The sequence below is a fragment of the Rana temporaria genome, chromosome 1 (genome assembly GCF_905171775.1).
Source record: "Rana temporaria chromosome 1, aRanTem1.1, whole genome shotgun sequence".
NCBI lineage: Eukaryota > Metazoa > Chordata > Amphibia > Anura > Ranidae > Rana > Rana temporaria.
Genome location: NC_053489.1, coordinates 301664603 through 301679200, shown reverse-complemented (window position 1 = coordinate 301679200; position 14598 = coordinate 301664603). Strand labels below are relative to the sequence as shown.

General features: G+C 42.8%; 1 protein-coding gene across 8 annotated transcripts in view; it reads left to right on the top strand.

Moving 5' to 3' along the window:
* MPDZ (multiple PDZ domain crumbs cell polarity complex component) overlaps positions 1-14598 on the top strand; it is a 257792-nt gene that overhangs the window by 218697 nt on the left and 24497 nt on the right. For all 8 annotated transcript variants that reach the window (XM_040358412.1, XM_040358432.1, XM_040358424.1 and 5 more), the window contains 4 exons: positions 3167-3253; positions 6835-6931; positions 11745-11785; positions 12426-12548. In XM_040358412.1, coding sequence (XP_040214346.1) covers positions 3167-3253; positions 6835-6931; positions 11745-11785; positions 12426-12548 — 348 coding nt within the window. The remainder of the gene's footprint in view (positions 1-3166; positions 3254-6834; positions 6932-11744; positions 11786-12425; positions 12549-14598) is intronic.

Genomic DNA, 14598 nt, shown 5'->3' with positions numbered 1-14598 from the left:
CTTCAGTTTATGAATGGAGGAGCTTCCCTCCATTCATTTCAGCTGAGGCTGCTGAGAAAGGGACTGGGGAATCTGTTTCCCTAGTCCCTTTCTCTGTCTTAAAGGGGATATGCCAGAGGTCTGTTAAGACCCCTGATATCTCACCAAAGCCCCCCAACAGGGCTGATTAAAAAAAAAAAAAAAAAAATTGCAATAAATATTAAAAAATAAACAAAAATAAAATGTAAAAAAATAAATAAAAAAAAACACACTGACAATTCACCCCCCCCCTAAAAAATAAAAATAAAAAAAAATCACTGTAAAAAAAAAAAGTAAAAAAAAAAAAAAAATACTGCCACTGTCACATGACATTAAAAAAAGTATCGGTATTCGGTATCGGCGAGTACTTGAAAAAAAGTATCGGTACTTGTACTCGGTCTCAAAAAAGTGGTATCGGGACAACCCTAATGCATTACCTAGCAAAATATTTATTTAGTATTATTCCTAAGCCCTTTCAGTAGTCATGGTTCTGAAATCTGATTTTGAAAGAACAGAAAACAATATTAAGGCGCAGTATACTAGATAAGTGAAGCCGATCTGGCCCCCACCTAACAACTGTACATTTATTTTCTCCATCAGCACATCCCCCACTGTTATTGCCTTTTGTATTTCTTGACCGTCCCTCCTAGATTGTAAGCTCTAATAAACAGGGCCCTATGATTCATCCTGTATCTAACTGTGTTGTAATTGTACTGTCTGCCCTTATGTTGTAAAGCGCTGTGTAAACTGTCAGCGCTATATAAATGCTATATAATAATTATTATAATAAACTTTAATATTGACTTAATGACAGTATTTTAATCTCTGGCCCAAACGCTGCCCACTGTGATAAAATCAGCTTTCAGTACAATTTAAAACGTTGGCCCGGATTCACAGACACTGGCGCACATTTATGCCTCCGTAGTGTATCTCCTGTACGCTACGCCGACGCAGCGCAGAGAGGCAAGCATTGAATTCACAAAGCCAATGCTCCCAAAACTGCGCTGGGTTTCCAAGGCGTAAGTCGGCGTAAGTGGATGTGGGCGTGAGCCATGCTAATGAGGCGTGACCCCATGCAAATGATGGGCCAAACGCCAGACAGATACGTATCGCCAACTGCGCATTTGCGCGCCATCCCGTGGACGCATCCCAGTGCGCATGCTCACAAATATGTCGGAACAACTGCCTAAGATACGCCGGATCACTGCCTACGGTGTGAACGTAACGCCTAGTCATATTCACGTACAACATAAACTACGTAAAATACGTCGGCTTGTGTTCCCTGGTGCAGCCCTTTGCATGGATGCTGCTTAGTTACACCTCCTTTATAGGGCATAACTTTACACCGGATGTAGAACTTTACGCGCACTGCGTTGGGCACACGTACGTTTGTGAATCGCTGTATCTCCCTCATTTGCATATTTGAATAGAAAATCAATGGGAGCGCCAAATGCGTCCAGCGTAAATATGTGCCCACTCTACGCCGCCGTAGGCAAGTTACGTCGGTAGGATGAAGCCTGTTTTTAGGCGTATCTTAGTATGTGGGTCCGGCACATAGATACAACGGCGCATATTTGCACTTACGCGGCGTATCTGGAGATAGGTCGGCGCAAGTGCTTTTGTGAATCCGGGCCATAAAGTATATGTGAACCCTCACCTTGTAAATCAATTCCGTTTGTAATAGAAATAAAAGGCAAAACAAGTAAAAAAGCATTACAAATACCTTTTTTTTATTTTTTTCCTTTATAAGCAATTGCATACCCTCTGCTCTCAGCTTGGAAGAACAATACAGCAGCACACTGTTCTACATAGTGAATAAGGGGGGGGGGGGCATGTCACCACCAGACTGATCATTGGAGGAGAGCAAGCTGAGTTCCCAGCACAGCTAGAGAACTGACCATGCTTTTTTCTGATGCCTTGAATGGTTAATTTGTAATAGGAAAGCAGAGGGACTGGCAGGAACGCCAGGGATTTCACACAAGGGGAGTAATACAAGTACATGGTACAGCATATCAGCAATATGAAATTCTGGGTTGACATATTCTTTAAATATCTGCTTGATGAACCCTACCTGATCCTTTGAGTGTTAAAGTTGATAAACAGTTGTCTGTGTAAAGAATACTTGTGATCACATTGAGGCCAGGAAGTGGTAAACACCACCATGAAAGGCCCACCGTTCGCAGGAAGAGCGGGTGGTTGGTTCCAGCATACACACCTCCCTTTGCTGTTGTATTTTCGTATATGTTAATCACATGTCTGCATTTGGAAGAATATTTAAAATAATAGGACTTTTGATAAAATAAGGAATACTCCTAGGGCCAGATTCACGTAGGGGAGCGGCGGCGTAACGTATCGTAGATACGTTACACCGCCGCAAGTTTTCATCGCAAGTGCCTGATTCACAGAGCACTTGCGATGAAAACTACGCCCGCGGCCTCCGGCGCAAGGCGTGCCAATTTAAATGGGCGTGTGCCATTTAAATTAGGCGCGCTACCGCGCCGGACCTACCACTCATGCTCCGTTTCCGAACTCCCGCCATGCTTTGCGCGAAGTGACGTAATTTTTTCGAACGGCGACGTGCGTAGCGTAATTCCGTATTCCCGGACGGCTTACGCAAACGACGTTATTTTTTAAATTTCAACGCGGGAACGGCGGCCATACTTTATACAGCAATACGATTGCTGTGTAAAGTTAAGGCACCTAAAACGACGACTAGTGGCGACGTAGCGAACGCGAAAAACCGCTGGGAATCGCCGTAACTCCTAATTTGCATACCCGACGCTGGTTTACGACGCAAACTCCCCCCAGCGGCGGCCGCGCTATTGCATCTTAAGATCCGACAGTGTAAAACAATTACACCTGTCGGATCTTATGGCTATCTATGCTTAACTGATTCTATGAATCAGTCGCATAGATAGAAACAGGGATACGACGGCGTATCAGGAGAAACGCCGTCGTATCCCTTTTGTGAATCTGGCCCCTAGTTTGTAAAACTGCACTGCAGCATTATCTGAAGTGCAGAGTGGTTACACTTTTCTCAGAAAGCACAGGACCTTTTTAGTAAGGGAGGGTCAGAAAAGTATTCAGTTTTCATTCTCTCCAGCAGGGGGAGCAAGAGCAGTGTCTTTATGATGTGTGTTTCTTTCAGTGTTCTTTAGGTACAGTAAAGCTTGAAGTTGGAAGAATAAAAGCGGGACCTTTCCACTCAGAACGAAGGACATCACAAGGCAGCCATGTGAGTATGAGACAGATCACTGAACCATTGCTTCATAGTGCTACAGATGACAGACACGGCAGTTCTGTAATTGTAACCACTTTTCCCACCAAAGCAAAATATATCAGTGTGTGGAAGCAAAACTCTAGTATGCAGGAGTGTTTGTTAATATATGTCGCCTCTCTGCAGTGCATCGTTCTGTTCTTATTTCATCAATTATTCTGGAAATGGAAAAGCAGTGACATGACCATTCTGGCTTTTTTTTCATCCTGCTGTGCACTTCCCGGTGGGAGTTACAGTTGGGCCAGCACATTATTACACTAATGTCCACTTCAGCATTGAGTGGTATTTTACAGTCACCATGCCTATCTAAGCTAATACACAGAGGTGTGTCTTAATGTGAACAGTACAAAACACTAAACCAAATGTGTTATGTGTCTACAGTCCAGGTCACACTGCCGAGCATAAAGCTGACTATAGATGGATTGAATCTCCGCAGGTTCAGCACCGGCCGAGATTCGAACCATCTATAGACTAGCTGGTTGTACTAAAGTCGATCCATCAATCAACTTCAGTTCAGCTAGCCTGTCAATTTTTTTGTTTTGCGTGCAATCACTGCCGGTGTTTAGAGCCACTAGCAGTAATCATCGTGTTCTGTCGACAGGGAAGGCTCCCTGCTGGCAGAACACAATAATGCTGCGGGAGGGATTCCCCCATCAACACTGACTGGGATGAGGGAGTCTAGCAATTTTCTTTTCTGCAACCCATGGTTGCAGTATAGACAATCACATTATCTATGGCTTGCCTAAGAAAATTATCTGATCTACCCATCCATGCGCCTTACTGTTCCTATGTAAGTGGGTAATACAGCGCACATTATCCCATAATAAAGAAAAAAAAAAGCAAGTCTGGGCTGAAAGGGAGGAGGGCTCTCTGCAAATAACCCTTTGTCACCAAATAACACAAGCTGCTGGTACATGTGCTTGCAGTGTTGTCACACTAGTCTGATTTAACATATCAACTGCTACACTGGGTTTCCTAAATCCAGGATTCAGTGTGCCATGGGAGAGGGCAAGCTGTGCAGCTAACAATTGGAAAAAAACTTCAGTACCCCAAATTTTTCATAGGCAACGCTTTAAAAGCCTTTACAGGTCATGTGTTTAGAGTCAACTGTGAATTATAGCATGTGCAGTGATACCTAACGTGTTGTGCAATGGTAGTTTTCAATTGTGGACAGACACAATCCATGCATTTACATACATTGGGGAGGAGAGGTTCTGAAAACAGTTTCTTTTTATGTAACCTTTTTAAAAATCTTGCTATCACATAGGGAACCGATAGCTGTTCGTCCTCCACTGTGCACATCGTCACCTGCCGTGCTTCTCCCAGGCTCACAGGAAGGACAGAAGAGCCAGGTGGTAGGGAGGGGGCAGGTTGGCAGTACTTTTGGGAGTGTGTTTAAAAGCTTTTGCTGCCACCGACATAAGCCTCACATTGGTGGCAGCAAAAGGGTTTAAGTGGTTGTAAACCTTTAAAAAAAAAACTAATAAAAAAAAACTGCAAGACAAAGGCATAATGAGCTAGTATGCATAGCATACTAGCTCATTATGTATTACTTACCTTAGATCAAAGCCCGTGCAGCCATCCTCAACCCATCCTCCAGCCTCGGACATCTCACCCGGAGCTTACTTCTAGGTATCGTGGCTCCGGCGCTGTGATTTGGCCGGAGCCGCCATGACGTCACTCCCGCGCATGCGCTGCCAGTAACAGCACATCTAACTGAAGCAACCGTGCATGTTTAGGAGATATCCAAGGTAGCTACAGGTAAGCCTTAATATAGGCTTACCTGTAGCATAAAGTTGTTATAATGGGTTTACAACCACTTTAAGCCTTCCACTAGTGCATTTTCTCCTGCATTTGCCATCACGCTGGCATGCACAACAATGGAAATCACATTATTATTTTTGGTGCCTATTCACATCAATGCAGCACAGTGCAGGTGCTTCCTTTGGTGCAGCACTGTGTTTTTGCACTATAGACTTCTATATGAATGCATGGAAAGCAGAGTTTTGTGTATAAAATCCTCTTCCCAAAATGTATGTAAAAATGCACTGGAAAATACATGATTATGCGCCTAGATTTAAGAGCAGCTCAGTTCTCCACTAAGCACAAGAGATGTCACATTCTCCTTTAATAGTCATTCCCAATTTAACCATAGTAAGTCTTATTGATGAATTTGTAGTAAATTGAATACTTGGGAAAACCCACAGCTACCTTTCCTATTTGGAACATAATGATTTTTTTTTGCTCAGTGATCTTTTATTGTTAATAGTACCACTTCCTAATCCTCACCTTATGAGGATCGCTTATGCAGCACATTGTTTACCAGATTGTTTAGGTGACATTGCAGGGCTGAAACCCAGGGGCATAACTAGAAATCACAGGGCCCCATAGCAAAATGTTGTATGGGGCCCCCCAGAGCCGCCCTAGTGTCAATGCAGCGTGACCTGTGCCCCATACAGCGTGACCTGTGCCCAATGCAGCATGACCTGTGCCCCATACAGCGTGACCTGTGCCCCATGCAGCGTGACCTGTGCCCCATGCAGCGTGACCTGTGCCCAATGCAGCGTGACCTGTGCCCCATACAGCTTTGCCTGTGCCCAATACAGCCTGGCCTGCCTGTGCTCAATACAGCCTGGCCTGCCTGTGCCCAATACAGCCTGGCCTGCCTGTGCCCCATACAGCGTGACCTGTGCCCAATACAGCATTGCCTGTGCCCAATGCGGCATGACCTGTGCCCAATACAGCATTGCCTGTGCCCAATACAGCCTGGCCTGCCTGTGCCCAATACAGTCTGAACTGCCTGTGCCCCATACAGCGTGACTTGTGCCCAATACAGCATTGCCTGTGCCCAATACAGCCTGGCCTGCCTGTGCCCAATACAGCCTCACCTGTGCAGAGGAAGAGGCAAGCCGGCCGGATCAGCAGAGAGCGGGATTTCCCGCTGTAATAGCTTTCATTTGAATTTCCTGTCTTCCTGGGGCTCATTGTCACATAGCCCCACCTCTTAGCCCAGCGCCTTTGATGATGTCACATGTCCGACACTGGACCGGCGTTCTGTCGATCAAAGGTGCCGGACCAAGAGGTGGAGCTATGTGACATGAGCCCCGGGAACACTGGAAGTTCTAATGAAAGCTATTACAGCGGGCAATTCTGCTCTCTGCTGATACAGACAGCTCGCCTCTTCCTCTCCTCTCTCTTCCCCTGGCTGGGAGACCATGCCGGCGATGCTCTTATCCTCACCGGGCCCCCCTGATCCTCACTCAGCTGCGGGCCCCATAGCGCCCGCGTGGGTCGCTATGGCGGTAGTTCTGCCACTGCTGAAACCGTATCTCTGTCCCCCTGTCCACAAGATCAAGTTATAGATGATCCACATTTACACCTGATGCCCTATAGGCCTTTGTTAGTAAAAGCTCCATTCATAGACTTGAAATTACTTGATTATAACCACAGACTGTGTGCTTGTATTAAATATACATATCATTTACATTTTGTTTAAGTTATGTATTTTTTTTAATTCTGGCATACTTTATATCTTCTAGATAAGTGAGGGAAGCAGCAGCTTGACATCGTTCACTTTTCCAGGAGCCGGATCTGCAACAGCTGAACAGCATGACGGCACTTCTAAAAAGACTGACTGTAAGTTGTGTAAATGTCCTCATAGACATTACATTGGTCATTACAAATCCAGATGCCAAAGGATATTAGCCTGACAGCTGGGTATAAATGCAATAAACCAAAAAGCAATTTTTAATGAAACTTAGCTTGTGTAAAATGCTTTATATTGCATCATTCAGATTTCTGTATACTCTTTTTTTATTTTTTTGTGCATTTGATTCCAATCAACACACAATACATAAACTTAGAGCGTCTATCCACTTCCAGACCAGTTTTTTTCTGGCACTTTTTGTTGACATGAAAACATTTAATGCAAAAAAAAATCAGAATACATAGTCCAATTTTTTTGTAAAATATAAAAGATGATGTTATGCCGAGTAAATGGATAATCAAACATGTCACGCTTTAAAATTGCGCATGCCTGTGCAACAGCGACAAACTACATACATTTTACTATTCATAGGTGATGCTCTAAATGCCTTGACAGGTTACCACATTTGATTTACATGGGATGTCTAGTATTATCGCACAGGGATGGGGGCACTTTATTATTTTTTTATTATTATTCTTATAAAAAAAAAAGATTACATTTTTTTCTAATTCGCTAGGTTTGAATTAACAAGAAAGCTGACGGCCAGCTCTAAAAAATGGTACTGGGGTGATGCTTGCATCAGAAATTCGTTTCCTGTGTATTTTTCTAGTGCCATGACCCTGGGAGTTTCAGGCCAATGTAAAAACACCAGGCACAAGCCCAGTAGTATCATTCTCTGCAGCTATTACCTTTTGTACCACCACCCCCTCCCTTTAGAATGTAAGCTCTACAAGCAGGGCCCTCCTGTACCTTCTGTATTGAACTGTACTGTAATTGTGCTGTCCCCCTATACATTGTAAAGCGCTGCGTAAACTGTTACCGCTATATAAATCGTGTATAATAATAATGATAATATACAGCGTACATTCAAACATAATATCTTTGCATCAAAGATTACTATACAAACACGTGACTGTATGAGAAGAATTTTAGTGCCCAAGTCTGAATTATTTTTGGAGTACTACATTTGACAATAATACTCCATTTCCATTTGAGTTCTTCGGATTTAACTGCTCCACATGGCTTGTAACAGGTCAATTTTCATGCAGTACAATTCAGTCTATTGGTAGTACCTTCTCATCTTGCCATGTGCATATGTCCTACATCTTTTAAAGTTGTTGTAAACCCCTGAAATGAAAAATGAACAAAGCATATTTTTTAATGTCATGTTATTGCTTCTACCCAAAGCACCTAGTGCAACTTTTGCCTGCTCTTGCATTCCTCTTTCCAATCACCTTTCCTGCAGTACACAGTGGGTAATTGACAGCCTCAGCTGTGCATGTTTCCTTAAGAGAGTGTGTGGGGGTGGGGTCATTTCGATCCACTCAGGTAACAGATTACACTCTGCTCCCTGCTCTATGCTGTGTAGTGTGATATCACCTTAGGCCAGTCACTTCACTGTGTATACTTAAAGGCTTACAGCCACTTTAAGATCGGATTGTTAACTTTGAGGTTCTTTATTGAAACCTAAATAACAACAATATTAAAGTGGTTGTAAACACATATACCCAGTGAAGTGTCAGAGATTAAACATATCTTTCTACATAAGTTTTATCTCTTTATTTGTAGCCCTTTCTCCTCTACAGCCCTTAAAAAATTTTGAATTCATACAGTTTGTTTGAGCTTTCAAAAAAAGAAAAGGGGGGACCTGAAGTTACACACTAAAGCCCCATACACACCATCAGATTTTCTGCAGATTTTTGTCTTCAGATTTACCAAAACCATATACTATGAGGTCAAACCTTAAGAGTTTCAATTTGTATGCAATCAGGCAGGCCCTTATACTAAATGGTTTTGGTAAATCTGAAGACAAAAATCTGCAGATAATCTGATGGTGTGTATGGGGCTTCAGTGAGAGGAGCTGATTGGAGGGGAAGGGGCACACACCCTTTTCACCCAGTAGGAACAGAGTTGAGGTTGTCAATCACAAGCTGTGTGCTGGAGCTCCCTCCCCTGTCACCTTTTCATCTCTTGGTCTCAGGAAAACAGAGGTGCATATAGCAGAGGAACAGGGCAGCACAATGAAATGACACTTGGGGGTCTGGGTAGAGATCTGTACACTCTATAGCGGGGATATGCGTTGTTCATATTTCTTGTCAGAGATTTATAACCACTTTAACATTCATATGTTTAGTTGTGTTTAAGTCAAGCATAAAATGTTGAGGTTGCTTTTAAAGAAAACTGCATGTCACATTTTCTGTAGACTCATGAGCTATGCAGAAGAAGATAAATGCAAAGTTCTACTTTTCCTTTAAAAGCAGAACTTTACATTTCCACATGCCTGTCAAGCATTTCTATTGGTCCTTTCATTTTATAGACACCTTCACTGGTCAAAAGGTAGGCTCAAAAGGACAGAGATCGAGTTCAAGCGTTTTCGCGGAAAGTAACCTCTGCTTATGCATCTTTCAACATATCCTTCATTAATTTGACAGGTTAACTTTTAAAGTGGAGTTTCACCCAAAAATTGAACTTTTACTTTAAAGAGGAGTTCCACCCAAATTTGAACTTCCGCTTATCCCACTCCTCACCCCCTTACATGCCACATTTGGCATGTAATTTTTTTTGGGGGGGGAGTGGGGGCTTCAGGAAGAGTGGGACTTCCTGTCCCACTTCCTCCTTCCTGTAGGCGACTAAGCTTAATCGCCTACAGGAAGGGGCTGCTGTAGGCAATCGCCTAGGACACGTCACAGGTCCTAGGCGATCTCCTGGCCAATTACACGGCGCAGCGCCGGGCCGCGCCGCTCGCGCATGCGCAGTGGGTGCCCGGCCGTGAAGCCGAAAGCTGTCACGGCCGGGTGCCCACACTGAGAATGAAGACGCCGGCCGGGGAGGGGGGGAGCGGACCCCCGGCCGGCGCGTCGCTGGAGCGCTGGAGCAGGTAAGTGTCTGTTTATTGAAAGCCAGCAGCTACACTTTTTGTAGCTGCTGACTTTTAATAAACATACAAATTGGCTGGAACTCCCCTTTAAGTACAGTTAATCCCTGGCATTCCACATTTGGTATGTCATTTTTTGGGGGACTGAGCAGGTACCCAGTTTTGACAGGCACCCATCTCCCACTTCGTCCCCTGGTGCTACGGCACCAAAATGAAGTTCACCTCTCCCCACTCCCTCCCTGCAATCTTCTGGGACACGTCACAGGTCCCAGAAGATTGCCCAGCCATTCACAACAGGCAGCACGGCTCGCGCATGAGAAGTGCGTGCCCGGGTGTGAAGCCACAGCTGGGGCACCAACAGTTACAATGCCAGCACTGTGCAGAGGAGTGAGGCTTCGGGCACCTGCATCGCTGGACCTTGGGACAGGTGAGTGTCTGTTTATTTAAAATCAGCAGCTACACTTTTTGTAGCTGCTGACTTTTAAATGGATGGAACTCCGCTTTAAGTGTATTGACTAGCTAAATATATTTTTGTGACACTTGCCAAATTAGATAAAATTGACAAATTGTGGTTATTTTTTATTTGCCTAAAAAAAAAACATAAAGATTTGCCCAGTTTGCAGAGAAGCATACAATTCATGAATCACAATTGCCTGAGATAAACTCAGCAGTAGGCCAGAGAGAAGACGATGGCAGTCGGAGAGGGATGTAACCATCACATCGCTGGAAGGTGAATTCTTTCCACTTTAATGTTGCTTTATTTTTACCATGCCAGACAAGTATCCATCAAGTTCTAAAGGTTTTTGGTAGCCAATCTGTGGTTACCATAAACACTAAGGCCCAGATTCTCGTATCTCGGCGTAAATCTCCGCGGGCGTAACTTATCTAGTTTTACGGGCAAGTGCTTTATTCACAAAGCACTTGCCTGTAAAGTTGTGGTGGCGTAGCGTAAATCCTCTGGCGCAAGCCTGCCTAATTCAAATGATCCGGGTAGGGGGCGTGGATCATTTAAATTAGGCGCGTTCCCGCGCCGATCAAACTGCGCATGCGCCGTCCCTAAAATTTCCCAACGTGCATTGTGCGAAATGACGTCGCAAGGACGTTATTGGTTTCGACGTGAACGTAAATGGCGTCCAGCGCCATTCACGGACGACTTACGCAAACGCCGTAAATTTTTAAATTTCGACGCGGGAACGACGGCCATACTTAACATTGGTTGCCCCTCATATAGCAGGGGCAACTTTACGCGTCGCAAATCTAATGTAAACGTCGAATCTTCACTGCGTCGACCGCGCGTACGTTCGGGAATTCGCATATTTTGCTAATTTGCATACTCGATCGGGAAAACGACGGAGGCGACACCTAGCGGCGAAAGATACGACGCATAGATACGACGGCCCAGATTAGGACTTACGACGGTGCACATGGCGTTGCGCCGTCATAAGCCCTTTCAGAATCTGGGCCTTAAACTATATGCTGTATGCTTTCTAAATGTATATATTCTTTTCAATGTCCTATTATGTTTTTTACAGTATTTCATATAGAAGAGTGTAGGAGTTCTCAAAGCAAGGCAAAACATTTAAGGTTAAGCTGACTTTATTTCAGCGCTGTAAGCCTGTCACAGTAAATAATATATTCTGCAAATTGCTTGAAAATAGAAACACTGAAAAATGATCTTACTGTTTGTTCTGTGTAATAAGTGCGGGGGGTTTGCTTGCTTTGTGTCTTTCTTGTTTATAGCCGTATATGCGTGGAGGTCACCTTGTCTTACCAACATTTTGGCAAATAGGCTGACTTTGCTCCATTAGCAAATGATTCACTGTTCAGTGATCTTGAACTTATTTTATTATTATTATTTTTTTTCGCAGCTTCAGAAATTCAAGGTTTAAGGACAGTGGAAATCAAGAAGGTAAATGCGAGTTGTGTGTAGTGTGGAAAACAATTACTCAGTAAGGCATTGAAAATATGCTTTGAAAGTTAAATATTTGCTTTTAAAATAAAAATAAAAAAATGGGGTGAACAATGGGGCATTTCGTACTGAACGTAAGGTACACATGCATTTGCAATGGTCGCCTTTTTACCTGGTGACAGCCCTGATAACTGCTGATTGTGAGAGAGCCAATCATCTCTCCTTGCAAGCTGTCATAGCAAACACTGGTGCACTGGGTCAGTCTAGGGGTAAGTAAGGCTACGGGTTGAGGATAATTGTAAAGTTAGTTTTTGGCTGTGATTGTCATCCGGCTACTGTCAGGATGAGGTTTGGACTTCACCAGAGAAAAAAATTCTGGCTTATTCAAAACGTGTTTTAGCTCTCCAGTTTTGGTTTGGCTTTATCTTTAAGAACTTGTGAAATAAAGCAAGAAAAAACAAAAAAGATTAACACTTCAAAATATTGCCATGGGTGTGCTAAACCATACCAAATTAATTTGGATATCATGAACAGCATGGACTGGCAAAGTGTACATACCACTGAAATTGTTTGCATAATAAGCTGTGACACACACTGGTGGCTTAAGGAGTTAACTTTATCCAACCTATTTTTTCCACAGGGCCCCTCAGATTCCTTGGGAGTCAGCATTGCAGGAGGAGTTGGAAGTCCTCTCGGAGATGTGCCCATTTTTATTGCCATGATGCATGCAAATGGACTTGTGGCACAGACAGGGAAGCTCAGAGTAAGTTTACCTATATAGACACACTTGTTTTAAGCCAGTGATTAACAAAGCAGTGAAGATAGAATAAGATAACCAGCCCTCAATAGCCACTCAATAGTGTGCCCGGTGCAGCAGGGAAACAGGATAATCTACAGATATTGTGCATGCAGGCATGTGAACAAAAAAACACAGGTCAACTGCTAATCTAAACTCCAGGTATGGGATTTTATTGCATAGTTACACTGGTCCAGCTTAAGCCAGTGTACGTGTTCATATACTATTCCTGTGGGACCACTGTGGAAGTGGAGAATCACTATAGTAGAGCGCTGCTACTGTCAGCTGAGGCGCCGTTCTGAGATCACCTGGCATTCTTCGCAATGAATGCAGATCATCTTCAGTTTAACAAGGTGGCGAATCCGGGTAGTGACATCATAATCTAGACCATGTCCAGTCAGAGAATGCCCTCCTTTACCAGCATGCCTCAGCTTTTGCTAGTGTTTTAGGAGAACGTCTTCAGCCCTTTTGTATTAAAGACAAACTTATTTCTTCAAAATACAAACAAAAGTCTTGCACACTGCCAAATGAATGTTACAAAGACTGAGCTGCCGCAGGCACCCCAATGTGTTCCCACACCAATAAATAAAATTAATATTAAATAATGCTGTGCTGCTCAATAAGTTCTATATAGTACAATCAAAATTTGACAGTGAACACCCTACAGAGGTAGTATCCCCCTAAGTGAAATACAGTCAATGACCCCAACAAGTGGTAAAAGTATATAAATGTGTCAAAAATTACTGAATTACTGAATTAACACAAACAGCTTCTCGGTGCACTAAATGCTGCAAAACATAAATAAAATATAATAAACACCCATACAACAAATGGGATAAATGGATCATGAAAAAATTATACGCGATTACTAATAATCTAACAGTGCGTACAAACACGTTACAATAAACACCCTCCAGGGGTACAACCACCAGAAGTCTCGCTGCATCAAGGAAGGATCCTGTCCTGGGCAGAACCTCACATTCCAACTTTGTCCACTGTTTACATTTCAGGCATAGACAGATAGGCAGATTTCCCTGTGCATTGATGGTTATCCTCACACAGTAATATGAGGTTTATTAAGATGTAACTATAGGTCCACGTATGGTACATCAGATGCTCACTAATGAAAATATTCCTGTTTTATTAGATCCAACTGATTTGCTACAGGGGGAAACAAAATTATGTTGGGAACCTCCATAGATAATGTGAATTTTGATTTGGTAGTTTTACTTTTACACCCCCTTTGTCTGTGGGCTCATTACTTGATACATTTTTTAGACAGACTCTGTCCAAACTTGGAGCAATTTTGTATTCTTGGATCATTCTGAATTTAAATCAAATGTGAAGCATTCCTTTTCAACTCCAAAGGGTATTATTGGAAGACAAGCTAATAATAATTTACTTCTCCTTTTATAGTCACAATCCACACAAAAAAGGCATTCAAGCTAATAGAAACAGAATGTTACATGTATTGCTCATTGTCTGAGATTTGCATTAGAAAGTATTTCCTTCCTATTTGATGGTAAATGGTTCCATCAGTTAATGGTATGGTGATGTGCACGTCAATGGCCCCTAGGTTCTTTGCTGTCTGGGAGCAGGAATGGGTACTGAATTCACAAAACCTGTATGTACATTCTATTATGGGCATGCTACATTGACAATTCCCCCAATGTTTGGGTAATCAACATATAATATATGGAATGTTTGTGATTCCTTAATGCTGAACTCTACTTTATGTGGAATTTACAGTAGAGTTTTGAGGGACAGAGATATCTTTTCTAGATTTAAAGATGAAAAAAATGAATTTACTACTCTTGAGTATAGAAATGGCATCTAATGCTTTTACTATAATATATATACCGTATGTATTATACTTTACATTATTGGATCTATTGCCCATCCAAAGTTAAACTTGTAAACCCTTTTGATCAATTTGTGCACTTATTATGCAATAATAGACATAAAGAGGATTTTCTACAACAAGTTAAAGAACGAAGTGTGAGATTGGCAAACAGAG